Here is a 24,163-nt window from a genome sequence, read left to right on the forward strand (position 1 = left end):
AGCTCTGCCACATCTTCTCTAAAAGAGCCGTCCCCAGGTATTATTACTCCACAATAAGGTTTTTTTTCTTACTTGGTTGTCTTTGGTTAAAGGAAGGACTATATTGTATTTTTCTTTTTTGACAGAAAGACCTGAAGAAGCTAAACAAGTATTATATTGCGTCCTATGTTTTATTGACTGTGTAGTAACAGTTAAGGTCTTAAACAAAATGGTTGTATAGGTAATTAAACTGATCTGGCCTTAAAGAAATGGATAACTAAAACACAGAAGTAACAATGACTATTCTTTTCCCGATACGTTAACAGATTATTATCACCAGACATGCTAACGTGTAAGGTGTACATATAGCGATTTAAGTTTTTCCTTCTGTAACTCATCACTGACCAGCAATCTGTCATCCGGACAGCTGTTTGAAAAGAGTTCCACGTCCATCTTAAATTTGCAAAAGCTTGATGAATGGCTCTTCTGACGTTGTTAAACTACCGTTGCATTGAACTGACCTGCTAATTAATTGATTGACAGGATGATTAATAAGCGAGGGGCGGGGTTCAATCAAGTTAAGATTGAAGTCAAGCCATGGTGACAAATATTTGAAAAAAACACAATTGAGATACCATTTCAAACAAAAGCTGGAAGCCATCCAACGACCAACAATAGAAACCTGACAATGTTCCACTGACAGTCACCAGATAATATATCTTTTCTTTTTTTAATATGGAACAAGGTCATTTCAGTCACAAACCAACGTGGAACGTCACACGCGACATTATTTAAACAGTTCCATCCAATTACCTGCAACTGACACGAACACAGATTGTGGCCACACATAGATCCGCTGAGAGGAACACAAGATCAATGAGAGTGCTTTTATTAAAACAGCAGGTTTGTCCTCCAGCCAGAGAAAGAAATGATCTATGTAGATCTCATTAGCCCCCTATGATGACAGACGTACGACCAAATGATTAATGACCAGCAAGAGAATTATTGATGTGACCTTTAGGGGACGCCTCTGTTCAGGAGAGAACAGATCCCGGTCTTTCACTGAAATGATCCACTTTGGCTCTTTGACATTTCCATCTTTTGTCTCTCTCTCTCTCGCTCTTATTTTGTATTAAAACCAGTTCAGTAGACAGTGCACCACACCACATTTAATAAAATGAAGAATATGCAGTAAATTTGCACAATTACTGATTCTATTCCATCCATTACACTGCATTGTGTCATATTCACAATGTCCATAAACGTGTTAAATTCACATTTAACGAAACTGCGGCAGAATAGTCGTCTGCCTATTGCATATTATAGACACATCCTTTGTGAGGGGGAAAAAGTGAAAGTCGATAACAGTAGATAGTGTCATCTCAGATGATGAGGTTTTAATGACGGGGAGCCATCCAGTCACCTTTCCACAACCCCCAGAGATAAAAAGACCACCGACGGTGAGCAGAAAACGTTGAGGGAATTAATTCGACATTATGTGTGTGAGAGTATGTGGAGGAGGCAGAGAAGTGCAGACAGGTGGTGTGTAGATAAAAAAGGAAAAGGGGAATTGTGTAAGGAGGAAGCAAAGGAAGACGCATGACGAGCAGTGATCTTTCTCATATGTTCTCATTATACACATGATGAAGTGATACAGAAAGGGCAAGAAGCAGTGAGAAGGAGATAATGCAAGACACGAAGATGTGGAGAAGGTATGGAGAAGTGTGGGGGGGAGGGTTGGGAAGTGGAGGAGAAGCAATGATTATAGAAAGATGCAGGGGAAAATGTTAAGGGGAAAGACAGATGGCAGATAGAAGAGCTACAAGAGCAGCAAAATTGAAGATGAGGGAACGTCGAGGAGCCTTAATGAAGGAGGAGTGGAGGGTGGGAGCGTTTCACCGATCGGAGCTGTTACAAGCCCGTGCCAATTAATTGGCTTGAACTTACACAGATGTTTGCATTTTGCCTAAGGCTCATGCTTACCTGCCCACTTTCTTTGCTTCTTCCAGCAGTCCGGATCATAATCGATCGGGCGAGCTGCTGCCCGATTCATCTAGTCCTCTCGAAACATTCTGACCCGTCAGCTCCAACTAGACGGACTCGAGAGCATCAGTGTCATCGATTCGACTCTCTCAGTACGGGAAGCATAATGTACTTTTAACAAATCCATGTGGGCAACACAGATGTGCAAAGAGAGATTATTAAAAAACAGACAAGCCCTTTTTTCCTTTTACATTTTCCAGTGCAAGTGAAAATACACCTGCTTTGTTGAATATTAAACATTTCTTCATAACGTGTATGTGCAATACAAATGTAAAACAATATTGCCTTTGTGATAAGGTTTAACATTAAGATGCCTTCGGTATATTCTATAGGAATATTTAGTCATATCCGCTCACCACAACTTCCATGCAAAGCCTATGATCATGGAGCATCACTGAAAAAGTCAGGAAACGTCAAAGTTACAGACACAAGGTCTTGAATAAGTACATCATACCAGAAGCATATCAAGGGTTTGGATCAAACATTGCTCCACCTCACAGCAAAATAATGTTAAAATAATGAATGTTGTTCATTCCTTCGCTGTATTATTTAGGAACAGTCTCCACACATGGAACATTGTCCTGAATCTAAAGTAGACAATAATGCCATTAAATATGCTGAAACTATCTCAGCAGCATGTAAATTACAGGCACCTGCAGACCAGTTCAGAATATAATATATATTTATATTTAATCCTTTATTTAAATCGTATTTCTAAAAAAAGTTTGAGCGTCAGCAAGATAGAATTGCTAAACTTCTAAAATACTCATCAATCAATAACTTGGAAAGAAGCTGTAGACCACCGAGTGTAAACTAATTTATTCCAAATTGTTGATAACAATATTCTAAAGCAAGTTTTTCAGATTTATTTCACACTTCCCATGCAACCTGCCTTTAGTTCTTCGGTGATTAAATTCAAGGGAATCTGAAAAACTGGGCATCTTTCGGGAAACAACAGGTTTTACAATTGATCATTAAAAACTTGGATACAAAAAATGTGGTTGAGAAGAGGACTCTCATTTCATTTGTTACATTTTACTAAAAATGCTTAATTCCACATAGTTATTAATGCCAATGTTAACAGAAGTGACAAATAATCACAACCCGCTCTCTTAGAACGATAAATACTAAGGTTTAACTTGTATTCGCCAGGAATTACTGTGATTTATTGTAGCGGTGTAAACTTTATATGAAGTGTATTTCCTGTTGAGCTATTCTCTTGTCCAATCTCCAAGAGGCCATCGTCTTTATTGACAAGCAATACGGGAGCAATGTGTCTTAACCTTCAAGATAATGGGAAGCATGGGACTTACTGGTGTGCTCTGTCGGCTCGGACACGCTCCATAATGTTTCTGGTGTTGTGAAATTGAGTGCAGGTCCCAGCTGTGTCATATCAACATCTCTGTCTTTCCATCCATCTTCTCTTTCCCTTTTTTATTCGCCATTAAATAGAGGTGACAAAGTTCAACGAAGGATGGAGGGCTTGGTTTCATCTGCTCAGGTCTGAAGAGTGCAGCTTCATACAAGAAGGGCTTTCAGGCCTGACATTTTGAAAATGTCTCTAAGAGCAAGTGTTAGTGTAGATACACAGTCAGACCTTTGAAAATCGCCAACATATATTCAGGGGTGCTTAAAAGCGGTGTGCTTTCAGCAGTCTTTAATAAAAGCCTCAATCTATGTTAATAGATTCTTTGAGACGCTGGTGTAATTAATCTATTTTATGTTTATATGTATTTTAGGTTATGACTCAGTAAGAAGACAGTGCCCTCAGTCAGATTAAGGTCTTAAAAAGGATTCCAAAACTTTTGCAGACAGCCAAAGCTCTAATGAGAAAAATTGTCGTACAACATATGGTTAAAAGTGTATCAAAGCGATCCCTCCCCCACAAAATTCAATAACCTGGGAGAGTAATGCAAGAAAAACAACAACAAAAAGCTCAGTCAAGGCCGACAGATGAGCAAGCATCCACTTTTAAAAGAGACGGATGGCAGAAACCTGTCCATAAGAACTCCAAAGTAAGATAAATGTTGTTAATTTATAATTGTATATCAAATATTGCCTCCAAACTCATATAAGCATGTAATTAAAATCTATATTTTTCCTATTGTATTTTCAGGACAAATTATCTGCTTCAGTATCTGTTAGGAATGGAAGGATAATGTATTCATGTTGAAAACATATTTTTGAACAGAGTTGAGAGCTTCATTATATTCTGCATGTGTTTTATGTATTTGCTGATGTTGCCAATTGGTCAACATGGTTTGTCAAGCTGATGGTGGGTGCCCTCTGGACGTCAAGGTAAATTACTTCAGTCTGCTGTGCTCGAACACTGGAGTGTTTGAACTTGAACAGGTCATCCCAGGTCAAACATAGACCTTTTGTTTTTTTGTTTTTTTTAAAGAAATGTTTAAAAGAAAGTTTTAATTTGAAATCAAAGACAGTAAGAGCAGTGAGAGGACTTTACGTGTAAGAAAAACACTTAAAAATTAGCACTTTTGATAGTTAACAAAGATGTATTCATAAAAAAGGGAAGCATGAGATGAAATTACATTAGTGCTGACAAAAACCCGCATTGTATGTGATAACACGCCTTCTTTGTATGTGAATTTCTATAACAATTTCTAGACTCTTGGACGCATGGCTGCAGGAGAAATGGCCATAAATTAAATTAGTAACAAACTATTGTTAAATAAGGTCACTCGCTCAACGATTAACATTAGAATCCAACCCAACCCACTTATATATTTCCATGATGTAATGAAGTGTAACATTAATGTCCATTCACTGATCACACTTGCTATGAAAAACGCCAGTTAAGAAGTGACCAGCGGGTCGATGGAGCTGATAAATGGTTCATCTTGCTCCTGTAAAAGGTCAGAGCTCTCATTATTTACAACACTAGATCTTTGTCATGGCTCAGTGACACTGACCTTGCACAGAACCTGTGTCCGTCTGTCCGTCAACAACTGTGAGTGTAAGGTTCTTCATTTTGGCCGTATACTTACGATGTACAGTGCCGGTTAACACTAAACATGTTGATCCACACCAGCATTCATGTAAACACACACACAAACACTGGAGTGACCTTGGTCTAGATTAACAATGGTCCTGGAGGAAGAGACCTCATTCGTAAATCCTCAGAGATACACAGTGTATTTTTGTATTACACTGAAATTTATTGAATCCTTGATAAATAATGAACAAAGTACATATAATAGAAAAAAAAAACTAAAGGCATAAGAAAGAGCAAGAAAGAGTACGCTATTTCTACCAAGGCCAGCACCACCCCTCCACAGACTGTCATGACAACTTTATTAATTAATTATTAAATAAAATCACAATTCGTCAGATTTATTTAATGATTTGTTCCTTTTTCCTCATATAGACAAATAATGTTTTAATAAACAAACAGTCCAATTTGCTTCTAAGCTAATTTGTCCTCACAACACTAATATTAGATGAGAATTTTATCAACAACTTCCAGTGCCAACACCAGATATTAAACAAAAAAACAGGGACTAGATCATGTTTATTTGCTGTGAGCTCCATCCCAGACATCTTCTTCTTCTTCTTCACTGAGTCAACACACTGATTTGAAGAAGTAGAATGACCCTGGACAGCAGCTTTAAAAGCATGGCATGCTCACTATGGAGCTACTTATTCCAAGAACTCCACTGCATACTGGCAGACAAAGAAATAATGCTCAACATAAAATGTGAGTTCACGACAGGGTTCTCAAATGATGATTCAAATCTTCACTTTTATGGTGCAGACTGAGGCAATGAGCCCAAAATCAGGTTAGAGAGACAGCGTTGTACTTGCTTGGAATGTCTTCCTCTGATGCTGGTCTCAAATATTATCTTTATTTAATGGTTTTTAAAAGTTTTCCCTGAAGAACATCATTTTTTGGGGGGGGGTTTGTATTACACTGTGAGGGATATTTATAGGTTTAATGTACTTTCCTTGTGGCGTATTATTGAGCTTAAACAAGACTCTTTGTGGACAAAGAGTTTGATATAGTCATATAAATATGTATATATATATATATATATATATATACACATATATACATATATATATATCTATATATATATAGATATATATATATACATATAGGTACTATATATATAGTATATATAGTACCTATGTGATTCGTACCTGAACGGGCCTATAGTGAATATAATGTATAGTGTCACGAAATGGCAGGCTTATATTAAAGATGAAAAATACCAATCCTTGCAATACAAAAACACTGCTTAAAAACTAATTTCAGTAAAGTTAAACTTCACACGACACATTCACTCCTCAGATTAGGTTTAATTCAAGACTAATATTGTGGTAAAATGGTGCCTTGGCTTGACCACTTTTTATGAATAAATCATCCACCCTTTCCCCATTGTATCAACTGTCTCTGACTAGGGCTGATTATTCACAATAATGATGATTTGGGGATTTATCTAATGATACAGCTGAGGCATGCAATCTCAGCAGACTGATGCTGTACCCTGTTATTATGTACGAGACTGCCACAGTTCACATGGGCCAAATCTTCAAAGTCAAACCCTTAGGTGTTATTTTGATGTGGGACAAAACGTGTCCTTGATGAGTTATGCCCAGCTGAGACACCCTTTGGATTTATAGATCGCGTCCATCTGCCTGCAACACTGAAAAATGGCAAATCAGCATATAAATGACTGCATTATTGAGAGTACTAAGAAAAATATCAACCCACAAGTCCATTATATTAATTAGAATCGCCCTTGCCATGGCAGGCAATGGCTCTAGTTGCACTAGGGTCGGGTTGTGATAAATGAAAGATCGGAGTATGAATATAGCCTTGGCCAGTGACATAGCAGAGCATGTGAACAACTGCTCCCTTTTGTTTATACTGACCTTGTAATTAATCAGACAGAGGCAGGGATAGAGGAAAAATGCAGGAGACGGGTGGAGGAGGAGGAGGGTGATGGAGTGGGATTTAAGTCCCCACAGAGCAGACTACATAGGGAAAACATGAGCAAATACCTGCTCTGTCCATGGTACTACTTAAATGATGTGGTTGAAGTGATGCAATATCAAAGGGAACAGGGTTTTCTCACTTTAAATATTGTGTTTGTTCAGCTTGTATTTCTTTGTTTGTCCTAGTTGGGAACTAGGGCTGTCCCCTTTTTTGGTGGTGTTTGGTGATGCAACATTTCTTATATTTCTTCAACGATTCTGTGTCCCCCATCTGCACACACAAATGTGATGACATAATTTATTAAAAACACTCTTTGTTCCTTTGTACAGATTTGTTCCTTTCTTTCTCAGCTACAGTGAACAAGCCAAAATACTTCCACAAGCCACTTTTCAGAAGCTTTGGTGTTGTGATTGTCCACTAAGGAGGAATGTTAATTTGCTTATGTAATCCATTTTCACTGATATACTCACTGTGCCCTCTGCTGGATCAAGCAGTTATTACCTTAGACGGTATGATGGGCTTCTAGGCAGTATATTTTGAACTCAAATCGATATCCAAATTTCAAATAAAAAGTAAAAGCCCAAAAGGACTTGTGTTTTCGCATAGTGCTAATAAAAGTTTCAGGTTCTGGGATAAAGCTGAGCAAGTCAGTAGCTAATGTGGTATACCATTCCAGTCAGAGCATTACCATTTTATCTAACACAAAGTTTGCAATTATTCAAATTTTATAAAGCCTTTAATACAGTATCCGAATTCAAAGCAAAAGCTTTTAGCAGTGTGGCAATACAGAGAATCATTTACTCCAACCCTCCTAATGTTTCATATGACCTTTATTCATTCCATTGTACTCTAGGGGTTTGGGCAGTCCATCCCCGACAGCTTAAAACTTGCTTATAAATTGTGCACTTGAATTCTGTGCTTCTTTTCAGAACTAGGGATGGTGCAGATGCAGCATCAACATATGCAAATAGGCTACAATTATTCAGACAGAATAAGAGTAATTATCTGCCAGGGATTAAATTGAACATTGCAATGTTCTACAGATCAAATTTCACAATATCAAGTGGACACCACACAACACTAGTGTACCTACCATATCTAACAAGACAATTTGTACTGGGTCTACAATAGCCATGTGGACATGGAGACTTGGTCTAAAGACAACCATGAATAATTCAACCAAAAAGGGAGGAAAAAAGCAGTACCCACAAACCCATGACACACTACCAATTACTAGGCTGACAAGGTCGATAAATTAGCTAACCTTGTTATTTTTCTGGGCACTCCACAGTTCAACTTCTTTCTCTTTGCATCAAAATCACATGCTGTGGTGATGATGGAACACCATGCAACCAGAGATAGTAATCCCCTCAGATCCACTTTAATGTTGAATGTACATACTCTCACACAAATCCAAGACCCTATGCAATCTAGGAGTTTCATATCCTTCCAGACTATACAAACCCTAAAACATTTTAGTCAATGGCATCCCTTCCTTGTTCACGGTGCTGACTTTCTATGCACATTACACCAGTCTGACATCATTCAAATATGTGTTTCATTGTGTCTTTTTTTAACTACTATCTCTTTTAGGGTACCACATACTATTCCATCAGTTTGTACTTGTCAGACCTCTGCACCTGCTGCTAAATATATAAATGATGAGAGTCTTAGTAAGCTGTGTGATATATTCCTGTGCAGTTGGCCCACTATCTCAACAAAGGGAAAATGTTATGAGAAACTGCCCTGAGGAAAAACTGCTCATGAAGTGAGACCCTCAATTAGACTTATGTGACTCAGGAATATACAGTATAGATTTATTGGATGTATTTACATCATGTGGCTCTGCATACTGCTGGCCCATGTATATAGTACATTAAACAAACATAGACAAAGATAAAATCGCAATGTTTGCAGTACAAACCACCAGGCTTGTTTAGGTGAAACAGCCAACGTGTTGATCATTTGCATGTGAATGTAACCAATTTAATTTTGCAATTATGAAAATAATACTGTGACCCCTGGAAGAATTACAAAAGAAAATTAAAAAAAATACAAATTAGCTTCTAAGTTATGGTTTTCATGCTTACTAGTTGTACAGTGGCACCTATTATTTGAGAGTAACAAACATAGGGAAATAGGTTTTTTTTAGCAAGTGCAAGATGTTTATTTCAGCTCCACAAAAAACAAAACAAAAAAAATGAAATATGGCACATATTTATTTTTATCCTTATGTATGCTAACACATAACTTGGTTTGAATCGTCTTTTTAATCTTTACGCCCAACTGCAACTAAGGCTGGCTATTGTTCATGTTCCTGTAAATTACCTTTATGAGAACAATTATTGTAAGTCTGATTGTAAGTCGCTGCACTTATTGTAAGTCGCTTTGGATAAAAGCGTCTGCTAAATGACATGTAATATAACAAGTTTATGAAACAGATAAAACGTGCTTTATAATTTCACAGTAAAAAGCATGAACATTTCACAATAACAAGGGTCAAAGGTTTTCTCATATGAAGAAATGTTTACAATAGAGCTTTGTATATTGTCAAGGCCCTGAATGCAATAGGGAAATTTAAAATTCACTGCTTGACTGAGATGACGTCCATGAGAGCCAGGTGTCTAAATAAGACTGAGGTTGTTGCACAGCCTGAGTCATATTTTACAACTCTGTAACATATTTAGCACTTGTAGAGCCCTTATGGGTTTCAAACCCCAAACTACCAGCAAGTACTTCTGCAGGTCATGACAATAATTAAACAACCACTTTCCTAGTGCATCCTTGTGTGCATGTGTGTGAGTGTATGTCCAGCTATTCCAGAGTAATGGAGCAGCCCCATCTGGACCTAACACATGGGCCTCGACTGTTCAACCTGTCAGGAAATGAATGTGCTCCTGAGACGGTGTGCGTGTATGTGTGCATGCATGCATGCATGTGTGTGTGTGTGTGTGTGTTAGAGACAGAAGCAGTAAGTGGTCAGCCCAGAGAAGAGACTAAATACCTGCACCTGCTTCCAGAATAGAACAGAGACGCGGGAGATGGGGGTGGGAGATGTAAGCTTGTATCACAATATTCCAGGGAAATCTGGGATAACGATATCCATGACAAGATTAAAACAAATTTGAAACTCAACTGAAAATGTGTATCTCTCTTTGCAGGCAGTCGATTTTATACTGCCAAAGCAAAGCTGAGCTCCTTCAGTGACAGATAGTAAATGTGTGAAGCAGCGGTATCACAGGTTGTTCCTCCCTGCCGCTGTAAAACCAGCACAGTGTATGTGTATATATACACATATGTACACATATATATGTATATACATACATATATACACACATATATACATATATATATATACACACACACACATATATGTACACACACACACATATATACATATATACACATATATACACATGTATGTATATACAAATATACACAGACACACATATATACATATACACATACATACATATATATTTGTTACAATGCAAAATAAAACCAATGATCTTTCCCTGCTCTTAAGCCTCAGCCAATTCTGTACCAGTACCATAATATGTCCACCACCTTATTGCTGTTACACAGCCTTCTCCAAGAGGGAGAAGTAGATTTTTAATACTTTTTTGCAAAAGACGTTTTGCTTAACTTTGAGTCACTTTGTAAACCACTCATTTACCCACACCACAGTCGATATAAAGAAAAAATTTTAAGCTCGCAGGAACATGGGAGTAGTCCTGCCATGGCTGCCTCACTCAGTAGGTTCAATCATGACTTTGGTGTTACTTTTTAGTGAATTTAGTGAATAAACAAGTCAGCAGGAGATCAGCAACTCCTGTGTCCTGCAAGCTGGTTGTGCTTTCAGTTATGGATGTATTGTAGAGGAGACGACAATTCATGGGGTCAAGATGTCAACATGTTATTTAAATGTATACTGGTATTATTATAAATAATATAGTATGACACAACCCTAATTGAAGAGATGGATGAATTAGGTAAAAAGATGGAGACAGTGACAGCAATATTCAGAGATGTACCGAGAGAGAGAAAGAGCAGAAGGAGTGATGTGTTAACAGGGTATGTTTACTTGCCTTTATCTCTCTGTTGTGTGCTTTGTGGAACACAACAACACAATCAAGGCCTAACTTCATTATGGTGGCAGCTTTTGGCTGCTGTTGAAAAGACTGATCAATTTAGCTTCTCCCTTCGATGTAGCCCCTCCATGCTGCCCATGACTCCACAAAACATTCAGCTGCTTGGCAGCACATTGGGGGCTGGCGGGCAGCAAAAGAAATTGTGGCTGCACTAAATAAGGACTGTAGCCCAATGAATGAGCTCATTCTCTGCCCCCTCGCACTGTCTCATCTGTATTGGCACAACGACACAATGCGTTGCTGTGATGGACAGTCCAACATGGAGACATCCAACTTTTCAGCAATAATTATGACCAATTTTCCTTTACTTAACTTCCACTAGAATACTCTTAATATTCATAATTTAAATGTGTATATGAATAGACTGTATAAAACCTGGGGAGAACTAAATGATCATGACCATTCCTCCCATCATAATTTAAATATCAATGTCTTCACAGCACAAGTTACCTCAGCATATTTGGGGGGGGGGGACCTCATTTGAGGTTGCAGAGCTCATAAAATTGGATGAATAGAGAATACCCAGGTCGTTTCTCATACCGGGCATAAAGCAGCTGACAAAAATAGCCAGGTGGCACCATCAGTTTAATAGACTTTTCAGCCATTAAAATAGGTCTTCTAGTTAAATGTTGCTTGCACGAAAGAGACATTCACTCTGCTTTTCCGAGGAGCCTTTCAAAAACCAAACACACATCTCAACAACAAACCTCTACTGAACTCTGTTAGAATGCTTCAGGTTTGAAGATTGTTTCTTATTTTCTGTGCTAAAAGGAAAGGAAACATACAGTTAGTCTCCTCCTCTAAAACACTCACACACATACAGCACTTTACACCTCCTGTATACACTCACACACAGTTCCCTTTGGCTGCCTTGCTCACATCAAGCACTCCCCTCCGACAGAGTGACAAAATGGAGCTGCTCAGGTGGAATGATTTACCTGTTCAAACAGGAAGATACAGTTCTTTTTCTAACTTCGTTCGGTGTTTCACTATGGGATATCGCCTTGGCATGACCAACCAGGGAAGCTCCAATGGCACCACGTCTGTCAGTGACAGACAGGTCGAGCTGTGCTGGGGCACCGCCCCCTTCATACTATCACAGCCGACCCGCCCCTCAAAATCATTCTCGCTTTCTTCCCGTGAAGAAACTGTGTGGAAGCTCCCTCAGCTATTCGGGCTAGCTTGGTGTTGCTAAACTGTTCGCAGACGCGCCGTTAAGGTCCTCGTCGCCGACCGCAGTCCCTGGCTTACGTCCTTTATTTGCTGAGTAAGTTCTTCGCAAGAAGTTTTCCACTTGATCTTGGTGTAGTGTCCGCGTCAAGGCGAGCTGCTCCACCGACCACCCTGTATTATCTGCCGGGGGTCGGTTAACTGTAGATCAGTTACCCACAGACTAACGCGTTGCGGCGAGTCAGCGTGGATACGGTTGACATTTGTTTGTTAACTGTGTGTTTACCGGGAGCGGAGCTAACGTGTCGCGGCGAGCTAACTCTTAGGTGTTTCGTTAGCTAGGACCTTAAACTCCGGGTGCTAACGCTAATTACCGAGCAGGGCTTAGCATCACAGCTAATCTGCCGGGTGCACGGTGTCTTAGCCGACAAGCTACATCAGTCACCGAGAGTAAAGCTAACGCATTACGGCGAGCTGACTTTACGGTGCTTGGTGAGCGATCTCCGTGCGCGACGAAATGTCTCTCTCTTCGCCCGCTGCCATGTCCTCGACCGCAACCCCCGCCAAAGGGCCGGTTTCGAAGGTCAAAGAGGCTGCATCCCGCCTGTGTCCCGCGTCATGCGGCTCATCCATCTCAGGCAGGGACCCTCATCCCATGTGTATTACGTGCATGGGTGCTAAACACGCACAGGCGTCTCTGGCTGACCCGCAGTCGTGTCCACACTGCGCGGATATGCCAGAGAAAATTTTGGAGAGGAGACTGAGAGTGGCGGTCGCTAATTCTCAGGACCCATGTCTGTCGGGAGAAACCGCTGTGGCTAAAACTCCCCATGTACCGCGAGCTACCACGAGCTGGGCGGATATGATGGAGGAGGAATACACAGACATGCCGCCACTCTTTGAGGAGCTCCCTGGCGTAGAGCCAGAGGAGGATGCTGAGGGCTATGCCAACTCAGACATTCTCAACTTGGATGATATGGAGGAGGACGAGGACGATGCCACTTTTCCAGTGCCTTCTCGCCCCTCCAGTGCATCTGATGTCGCTCCTCCAGCTGACAGCAGCCTTTACGAGGTCTGTAAACGAGCTGCTTCTAAGCTGGGCATACAGTGGCCTGCAGTTCAGGACGCAGGTGGCACTGAGAGGGACCTTTATGATGGTAAGAGACTTCCACCAGCTCAACCACCAGCCAAACAGCTCCTTCCAGCCGTGCCTGCGTGCATGAGGGAAATGAGCCGTTTTTGGTCCTGTCCCTTTAAGAACAAGCTCCCCACCAAAGGATGTTCTAAACTGGAGATCCATGGGATGAAGGAACTGGGGCTGTCCGAACCCCCAGTGGTGGAGTCTTCAGTAGCCCACCACCTTCACCCTGATCGCCGCTCTGTCTCGGCCTCCTCTAACATCGCTCTGCCTAGTAAGATGGAACGCGTCACATCTTCCATCTTCCAGAGGATGTATAAATATGCAGCTCAGTCAGTCTGTTCTCTGAATGCAGTTACACTGCTGTCTGCGTACCTGGCTGAGATTTTGGAGGAGATGGGCCGCCAATTGGACTCTGGAGCACCAAACCCAGCTCTTTGGGACGAGATCTGTGTGGTGAATGATCTCATCCTGCGCTCCTCACGGGGAGCAGTGCAGGGCAGTGGCCGAGTTATGGGCCTCGCTGTCTCAGGAGAGAGGGCCCTGTGGCTGAACCACTCGAGCCTGAGTGATGCACAGAAGGCGGATGTGATGGATGCCGCATACGACCCCACCAAAGGTCTGTTTGGCCCAGCTCTGGAGAGGATGAGGGAAACCAGCACCCTCAGAAAGCAGGAGGGAGAAGCCTTTGATCTCTGTCTGCCCAGGAGACAAGCCCCTCGCCCCCCTCAGGCCGCCAAGCCCACCTTTGCAGCCTCAGCTGCCGCAGTGAGGAGACGTCAGAGCAGTGCCCGCCCTCAGAGGCAGACTGGTCAGCAGGGCAACCAGCAGCCCAGGTCTGACGCCCAGAGACCGTGGGGCAAACACTCCTTTGCAGCGGTCGCAGCAAAGAACCGCCCGTCTCACCCCACTGACGGAAAGAAGAAGCGGGCGTCCTAACAACCCCAGCTTCTCCATCTCCCCCTCCGGTCAAGTTAAGAGTCATGGAGGGGGACCACCAGGACCCCGTCATGTGTGGTTCAGGAACCCTGGCTGTTGTTTGTTCTCCAGGGCTCCTTGTTCAGTCTCCCATGTGGCAGGCCCACGGGGAGAAGACACAGGGGTTCTCCAAGTTAATGTGTCACCAAACACTTCCACCCTGTCCAAACCTGTTGCAAATAAAAACAGCATTTTCGCAGCCAGGCACAAAGCCAAGGGCGAGATGCAAAATAAAAAACACAAAAATAAATCAATGTCATGCACCCCCCTCGCCACCAGAGGGAGCTCACGCTCCACTGGCGAGACACGATTCTCACCGAGTCGTGGGGGTGACGTCACCACAGCTCGACACAGGACCTCTCTCTGTCAGAGCGGACAGGTGGCGCGCATGCGCAGTTCACCCATGGATTCTATCCACTGTATCTCACGGATACAGACTTCAATTTGCCATGAAACCACCCAGGTTCAACGGTGTGTTAGTTTCAGTGGCCAAGGGGGACGCTGCACGGGTTTTGGAAGACGAAATAACGTCTTTACTGAGCAAACGAGCTATCAGAGCTGTCACGGCCGCGGAGTCACAACAGGGTTTCTACTCCCGGTACTTCCTCATTCCCAAGAAGGCAAGCACAGCCCTTCGCCCCATCCTAGATCTCCGTGTGCTAAACAAACACCTACGGAAATACACATTCAGGATGTTGACACACAAAGTGCTCTGTCGCTCTATCCGTCAGAGAGATTGGTTTGTAACGATCGACCTCTCGGACGCGTATTTTCACATCGCCATTCACCCTGCACACAGAAAATATCTCAGGTTCGCTTTCCAAGGCAAAACCTACGAGTATCAAACTGTCCCATTCGGGCTGTCGTTAGCTCCGAGGGTATTCAGCAAGTGTGTGGAGGGGGCTCTGTCTCCATTACGGAGCAAAGGCATCAGAATTTTTTCGTACATAGACGATTATCTGATATGCGCTGGCTCGCACGAGCAGGCGGTCATGGATTCTGCTGTGGTGATAAATCATCTCAGGGATCTTGGGTTCAGTATAAACTGGACGAAAAGTCAGATAGAGCCCGTACAGTGTGCGGAGTATCTGGGTCTGAAAATAAACTCCCTGTCATATCGCGTCACGCTATCAGACGGGAGAATAAAATCTCTCACACAGTGTCTCTCCCTCTTTCAGATGGGGAGAGTCGTGTCGTTTCGACTATGCCTACGTCTGCTCGGCCTGATGGCATCAGTGATAGCTGTAGTGCATTTAGGTCTGTTGATGATGAGAGATTTTCAGCGGTGGGTTGCAGCTTTGCACCTGTGCCCGCGCCGTCACCTCAACCGCAGAGTGAAAGTGACTCGGACCTGTGTGAAGTCTCTCCGTCAGTGGAGGAACGCAGGGGCGTTCACCACGGGGGTCCCGCTGGGGACGGTGACGTCCAGGGTTACCATGACAACGGACGCTTCCCTGTCAGGGTGGGGAGCAACGATGTCAGGCAGAGCGGTGAATGGCTCCTGGGGTCCAGAAATGGCCCAGATTCACATAAATGTTTTGGAGCTCTGGGCAGTGTTTCTAGCGCTGAAACACTTCCTGCAATTTCTCCGAGGCCGTCATGTTCTGGTGAAAACAGACAACTCCACTGTGGTAGCCTATGTCAACCGTCAGGGAGGCACTCGCTCACTACGGTTACACAAGTTGGCTCGGGAGATGATACTGTGGAGCAGCACCAGGCTCCTCTCACTCAGGGCGACACATGTGCCGGGAGTTCTGAACAGAGGGGCGGACTTGATGTCTCGTGGGAATCCTCTGTACGGGGAATGGTCTCTGCACCCGCAGGTTGTGGACCAGATTTGGAAGAGATACGGCCGAGCCGCCGTAGATCTCTTCGCCTCGCAGGAAAACGCCCGCTGTCCGCTGTTTTTCTCCCTGTCGGACATCACTGCACCTCTCGGTGTGGATGCTCTGGCTCACCCTTGGCCAAACGTGCTGCTCTACGCATTCCCTCCCCTCAGTCTGATTTCCCCCACCCTGGCCAGGGTGAGGGAGCAGAATCTGTCTCTCATACTGGTGGCGCCAAGATGGCCGTCCAAACACTGGGTGGCGGAAATAGTTCAGATGTTGGCGGGCGACCCCTGGCCTCTGCCCATACGCAGAGACCTCCTGTCCCAGGCACGCGGGGAGATTTACCACCCCCACCCAGACCGCGTGGCGCTCTGGGCCTGGCCCGTGAGAGGTTTAATTTGGACGCAGCAGGACTGCCTCCGCAGGTTATAGACACCATTCAGAGTGCAAGGGCTTCCTCCACCCGTGCTTTGTACGGCTGTAAATGGCGGGTTTTCGAGGAATGGTGTGAGTCTAGACTCACAGTCCCTTTTCAGTGTTCAGTTGTGGACCTGTTGTGTTTTCTACAGGAGCTGGTGGATAAAGGAAGAGCTTTTTCCACAGTAAAAGTGTACCTCGCTGCCATCTCAGCATGTCACGTGGGTTTTGGTGATAAACCGGTGGGACAGCACCCCCTGGTTTGTCGCTTTATGAAAGGTGCACGTCGAAAGCTCCCAGTTTCTAGGCACCTGGTTCCACTGTGGGACCTTCTGGTGGTGCTGGATGCCCTTTCTCAGCATCCCTTTGAGCCTTTGGAGGCTGTGGGGATGAAGTTTGTGTCTCTGAAAACGGTTCTGCTTTTGGCTTTGTCTACGGCGAAGCGCGTGAGCGACCTTCAGGCGTTGTCTATCCGCCCTTCCTGTCTACAGTTCGGTCCGGGACTCTCCAAGGTTTGCTTGCGGCCCAATCCGGCTTTTGTGCCTAAGGTGGTGGAGTCGGCTTACAGGTGTCCCACAGTAGAGTTGCTGGCTTTTCACCCGCCTCCATTCTCCTCGACGGAGGAGCAGAGGCTTAACACTTTGTGTCCGGTGAGGGCTCTGCAGTCCTACGTGAGTAGGACGGCAGATTTCAGGCGTACTGACCAGCTGTTTGTTTCCTGGTCCACTACCCATAAGGGCAAGCCATTGTCCCGCCAGAGGCTGTCTCACTGGATTGTGGAGGCCATTTCTGTGGCGTACAGTTGCAAAGGTTTGCTGCCGCCCCAGGGTTTGCGTGCTCATTCCACCAGGAGTATAGCTGCTTCCTGGGCTCTGTTTAGAGGGGTGTCTGTTCAGGATATTTGTGCTGCGGCGAGCTGGGCTACGCCTCACACCTTTGTCAAGTTTTACAGGCTAGATGTCTCTGGTCCTTCTTTGGCCCAAGTGGTGCTCGGTGCCGGTGCTCCGGGGTTGGAGTGATGTTGTCACTCAACCTTTTGTGGTAGTTAGGCTTCGGGAGTCATATGCAATCCGGGAGTGGTCTATATCTCCCATAGTGAAACACCGAACGAAGTTAGAAAAAGAACGAAGGGTTACTCAACGTAACCCCGGTTCTTTGATAACAGAGTGAGGTGTTTCACCACACGCCCCTTCTTGCATTAGGCACGGAAAGAAACCGGTCTTGAATGATTTTGAGGGGCGGGTCGGCTGTGATAGTATGAAGGGGGCGGTGCCCCAGCACAGCTCGACCTGTCTGTCACTGACAGACGTGGTGCCATTGGAGCTTCCCTGGTTGGTCATGCCAAGGCGATATCCCATAGTGAAACACCTCACTCTGTTATCAAAGAACCGGGGTTACGTTGAGTAACCCTTCGTTTTGAAAGCCACCATTTTTCACGAGAGGTTGCCACCATCTACCAAGCAGTCATAAAGAGACAGCACACATCCATACAGGAAACCAGCTCATCTACGGCAGCCCTCAGCAGTACTTTTAGATCTTTTTCCTAAAACTGTTGGAATAAATTGTCTTTTATTACATGTGTTATGCATGGTAAACACCATCATAAACTAGGCTGGAGATGAAACAATTATATTCCATATTTATCTAAACAGCATCAATCATATTCCATATCTAGTGTCTTGGTTTCTCAGTTTTTCTTTGATGATTATGATCACAATTTTAGCACATCAAAACAAACATCACACCTGCAACTAATGCAATAACACTGGATGTGATGCTGGACCCATTGTGATGTGCAAATTAACGATGCTTACAAAGAACAGGATATATAGGTAAATAACTATACCTATAGTCAAGTGTGTAACACTTTATTATGATGATTTCTTTCATGTTCTACTCTTAAGTGTGGTTGTATAAATGTGTAACACATACAACTTACATATCCTACAAATAAGCTTTGTATATGTAACTTAGATAAGGGAGTTGCGTTATGGACGGACAATGTTTCTTCAGCAGCCTGAATGGACCCGGGTTCACGTTTTGAAGCATAAGTTACCAGAAATGATAAATGGCTCCACTCCAGTTACCTGATGCATAAACCATCAAAGACAAAGCAGGAAACAGCAGAGTGTGTGGAAAGCACTACACTGTGACATAGTGCCACAACTCAGACAGGGAACAGTGCAGCCAAAGCAATGATGCGGCTGCTTGTCAATTACTTTTCAAATTCATCTAACAGCACTGAATCGGTGAAAAGAAAATTTCCTCTGTGACAAACTTTCCTCTGGATGTAAATCCTATTGACTGGTGGAAGGCCAACACGCCATGTTTCCCCAGGTTAGCCAGGTTAATATCTGTGTATCACACTGACATCTGAATTTCTCTATACCCTGACTTCAGAGGACAAGCAGCTGTTTCGAGCAACAACTGTTTTACTAAGCAAAATTATTCAGAAATGCATATTTAAATATACATTAATACAGATAAATACATCTAATAAGTACAGAAAATTATAATTCTATCTATATGTGTGGGGAAGTTCGCAATATTAGATAAAAGACTAACCATTAGTGAATATACTACTCTTCATCTTCATCAAATAAAAATGACTTTCTTCACAAATTATGCAAAAAGTTTTTAGCTTAACAGAATGCTCATGATGTATTAAAACATGAAGTTATGCTTAACATTCAAAACCACACATGTCGTTAATATAGATTTGGATCAATGACCTTTGTTGCTTTATTATCAAGGTCAACTCACTAATGCAAATACTGCCCGCATATCAGCACTTGTCTGAGTGCATATTCCAAAGCTGAAGTGTATAGTTCTCTCTCAAGTTTTAAATTGACATAGCTTTACCCAAATTGTGATTATCCTCTTGATGATTTTCTATAAATTCGATCATTGCCGCTGAGCTGCAATCGACTCTCCAGTCTCTCACTGAGCCTCAGCCTCTCCACTTAACCCTCCCCTTGCGCTCTGGCTTACAAAAACTGGGCAGCATGATTTGTCTTGACCCTCAACCCTGCACTAACAACAAAAGTGGGTAGTTGCAGTCTCTTCCCAACTTCAGCCAGAGAAAAGACAGAAAGGCAGAAAGGAAGACAGAGAGAGGCAGAAGCAGGAAGAGAGAGGGAGAAGCAGGAAGAGGGAGGCACCAAGAGTGTTGATGCAACACATTGAATTAGACAGTGTAGAACGCATGTTATTGAACATGGGGAGCTGGCGGGCCGGTTCTTGCCCCCGGGCCATATGTTTGACACCCCCGTCCGTCTTAAGGGGTAAATGTACAGCAACAACCAAGGAGAGGAGAATGGGCTATCTTTGCATACACTTTCTGTGAGTTTTTGCAAATGTTTTGCCCAAGATAAAATATTTTAACCAGCACAGGTGGAGTGAGTAACATGAATAGTGCTTAATGTCCATTGCATACAGTGTAGGGGATTGTGAAACAGGTGATTCAAGTGCAACAAAAATAAACCGATAAATAAAAAATTGTGGTTGATATTGAATTTTCCAAAATCTGCAAAGACTCAGGAGTTCCTACGGTGCCAATACACACTGTATATCATAAGGATTTTCTTGGTTGTTTGTTTTTGACTAAATCTGTGTCGCTTCTCACTGAAGCATGACAAAAAGGAAGGTCTCTGTTTTTCCTCACCTACAGCTGCAGGTTCAGCTATAGGTTCATCCACTTGGTTGAACTCTGCATGTGTTTATGTAGGTTCTGAGCTCCAAACACTGTTGCTCATAATGGTGAAGGCTGATCTTCATGGGCCTTTTTTAGGCTGCAGCCCAAAGCAGATTTTTAAGCATATCCAGATTGGATCTAGTTCGATTTTTTTTGGCAGGCTGGACAGCTAAAATACACTTGAAATCCGATTTTCCCAAAGTTGATTCAAACCACATACAGAGGTGGTTTTGAATGTCTTTTGCGTCAAAGCGCGACTCAAATGACGAGAACAAAAATGACATAGATCCTTAGAGATGGAAGTAAATTGGAGGTGCGTTAAACGATCGACACAGTGGAAGACAATGGTTTAAAAAAACAGGATTATGTCTTCTCTGGCATTTGGTAATTTGAGTGCCACATTGTGTCATCAAACATCCACACCATGCGATTCCACCAGGCACCGCTGGTCTGCCTGCACCACATGCCACACACCACTGTGCGAGGAAGAAAGTCGCGGCTCCACATAACCAACAGGCACAGATTTCTGTCGTCCGTTTTGTTGTTTTTCTGTAACTGTACAAATCCATGTGAAAGACAATGTCAATATGGACACAGCCAGATCAGATCTGATCACTTGCAATATACAATGCGAACAGATGGTCAGGAAGATCAGTTTCGGATCGGATACGCTTACAAATCTGATTTGGGCTGCAGTCTAAACAAGGCCAGACTGTCACACACACACACAATTCTCAAATCGAGTGCCATTCAACCGGAGTCTGACACATACATGTTACCATGACAACACTATCAATACGGTTCTGACCAGGGTCAGCAAGTCTTGCCTCTCTGCTTCTCTCTCCTCTTCCCACAGGTCCTGACATTTGTAGCTCTGTCTCCTTGTCTTCATATTCACCCTTGAACAGTTTTTCATCTTTGGAAATGTTCTCCTTTCATCGATTTCTCTTGCTTGTTTCTCGTCTGATTAGGTATGTCTCAAGCGCGCACACACAGGCACACAATCTTCAACACAATGTGCATGAGCACATGAACGTACTGAAACTGAACTTATGTCATCATACTGACCTCTAGTTCTCTGCAAAAGGTTGACCGCATAACATAAAACGAGTTGAAACATACAGTTCATTGTGCAAAACTACTCTAACTGTAATAATACGGACACATGTGCATATTTAGCTTTTTAGCACAATATATGTCGCCCTCCTATGTCCAAGACCACAATCACCATAAACAAAAATTATACAATTTCTTCTAATGGCATAAATCTATACCCACATACAAATTAATTCACTAAATGCCAACAACCATGAATAATGAATCAAGAAAAACATTTAGGGATTTATTCAACTTGAATAATTGAAAAGCGTAAAGTGGATTAGCAGAAATATGCATAATGAAATGAATGCTAAAAGTGTATAAGAGGCTATGGCTCTTCTTTTTTATTATTAATCTCCGACTCAGATTTAATATGTATTTTACTATATAACTGTGTTGGTACATTTTCCTTTTTTTAATCAACATAATTACCAGATATTTTTAGACTGTATTCCATTTCACAACAGCTGCATCTGGTACAAACTGATGACTTTCAGTGTGTTTGGACAGCAGAATGAAAGGAACACTTTCGTGGAAAATGTAGATGGATGAAACTGTGTTTGTCAGGCACAAAAACAGTAAATCAATCCCCGTCCGCCAATGACAACCAGGACAGCAGAGTCTTCTCCATCTCGTGGGATATGCAAAGTGTGTGCCATGAGCCTGGGGATGGTTAGGGATGTGTCAATAACAGTGACACTTTTTCTCAAGAAGAAACTGGTGTTTTAGGTTCAGCTAATCCGATTTAATCCCACTCCCAGCGGAGTAGTGCAGAGTTGATATGGGTCACACACTTTGTTGGAGAGAAAGCCAGTGGCTGTCAGACAGCCATCTGCCCATGCATGTCTGCCTGGGGAAGGGGCTGCCAAACCAAAACCCAGTGATTGGGTTGTTTTTTTCCCTATATTTGATTTTCTCTGCACTTCACACAGTACACACAGTTTTACGTCTCAGAGTTGAATCTCCAATCATGTCTTCTCCTCTCCACTGCTGATTAATTGTTTTCCATCAAAGTCTATTATAAAGGTCAAATACTGTATGAAGACATGTTTGCATATATTTGTTCATAGTTGCTGAATTGGACCAAATCTCAAAATGTCACACCACATCACAGCAGTTTCCACAGTTTCCACAGCAGACATTAACAGACATTGGCGGCACACTGGTTTTACCACTGACATTAATTAGGATTATGCTCCAGGTTTTAGAGAACCAGTGCCGTGCTATTGTGTTGTTGTTTTTTTAGGAGTTCCAAAAGTATGTTATTTTGTGGCTAATTTAAACTTAACTCATGTTGAGCTTTTGGCTCTGTTCTGCATTTGGCTCTCTTGTTCCAAACTAATCTAGTGACCACCACTGTATTTCTATTCACGTTTGACATTAGCTTTAGATTGATGTTCCATGACAATTCAGTCTGGCCAACTTTATGGGACTCATCAACATTTACCAAGTGACTCACAAAAAAATGTCCCTCCCTGAATCCGGTTGGAATCCAGCTCAATAAGGCTCTCAATGAAATAAGTGTGCTAATTAATGATACATCACAACTTGAAGGCTCTGGGGGGGGCACAAAGAAAACCTGTCAACCTGCTTCAGTAGGCTGCCATGCAATGTCATACATGCTATCCAGCTTTCCAGCACACTTTGATTATATATCAGTGTGAAGACTTGGTTGTTTCAATGGCATGACTGCCCTGTTCCCTGATGTGTGCCAAATGAAAACCGAACAGTGCCATCCCCAGAGGCACCTAATGATCCACAAACAACCTCAGACACACACACACGTAAGCATGGAAACACTGTCAGCTGCACATTCACAGACACACACACAGCAGCTTATTGATCACTGTCAAATCTGTCTATAGACTGGAAACAAGCCTCTAAGCAACACAGAAATTAGGACACTGATGATTTGTTAGTTAACATAGTCAGGGCTGACACCAACCCACACACATTCACCACACTGTGTGTGTGTGTGTGTGTGTGTGTGTGTGTGTGTGTGTGTGTATGTGTGTGTGTGTGTGTGTGTGTGTGAGAGAGAGAGAGAGAGAGGACAGTAACTGACTGATATGGGACAGTGAACAGGGAGTTCTTGTCGGGCTTTGCATTATGTCTGGCACTAGACAGTTCTGGACACATCTCTGGCAGGGAAGACAGTGTGGGTGTCTGAGAAAGAAAGGCGCAGAACAAGGGAAAGAGAGAATCAAGCATGGCAACAGGAAAACATTCAGGCAGGGAGGAGCGAACCGTGTGAACCTTACAGCCCTTACAGACCCAGGTCTCTATTGTCCCACACTGACATTGGTCAGACAAAGCCATAAAATATGAACACACAAGCAGTGAATGATGCAATCGGTCTCTGCCAAAGTGGAACCAAACACATTCAGTTGTCTGGACGAGGCATCTCAAGTTTTTGGATGGAAGTCGGATGAGCCTGCCTGCCTTTCTGGGCACAAAACGAACAGTGAGGAGAGACGGGATGGCAAGGAGTTAAAAACTCAGAGAGAACAATGGGTGTGTGAGAGAGAGAGAGAGAGAGAGAGAGAGAGAGAGAGAGAGAGAGAGAGAGAGAGAGAGAGAGAGAGAATGAGGACAGATGCTGCCACTTTGAACAACACTGGCTATAACAGCCAAATGGCACAAAGGAAGAAGGAAATCAATGCCAACACTAATTAAAACAATTGGTAATTGTTAAGCTGCAGTTTCCAT

The 24,163-nt window shown here is 43.0% G+C and overlaps 2 protein-coding genes across 5 annotated transcripts in view; one reads left to right on the top strand and one right to left on the bottom strand.

Annotated features, from left to right (window-relative positions):
• tnr (tenascin R (restrictin, janusin)) overlaps positions 1 to 24,163 on the bottom strand; it is a 152,102-nt gene that overhangs the window by 109,504 nt on the left and 18,435 nt on the right. The window lies entirely within an intron of this gene.
• Positions 14,866 to 18,071, top strand: LOC122782123. The gene is made up of 2 exons (XM_044046339.1): positions 14,866 to 15,508; positions 15,595 to 18,071. Exons 1-2 carry the CDS (start codon positions 14,866 to 14,868, stop codon positions 17,679 to 17,681), a joined length of 2,730 nt encoding a protein of 909 aa, XP_043902274.1. The 3' UTR covers positions 17,682 to 18,071.

This window comes from Solea senegalensis, linkage group LG1 (genome assembly GCF_019176455.1).
Source record: "Solea senegalensis isolate Sse05_10M linkage group LG1, IFAPA_SoseM_1, whole genome shotgun sequence".
NCBI lineage: Eukaryota > Metazoa > Chordata > Actinopteri > Pleuronectiformes > Soleidae > Solea > Solea senegalensis.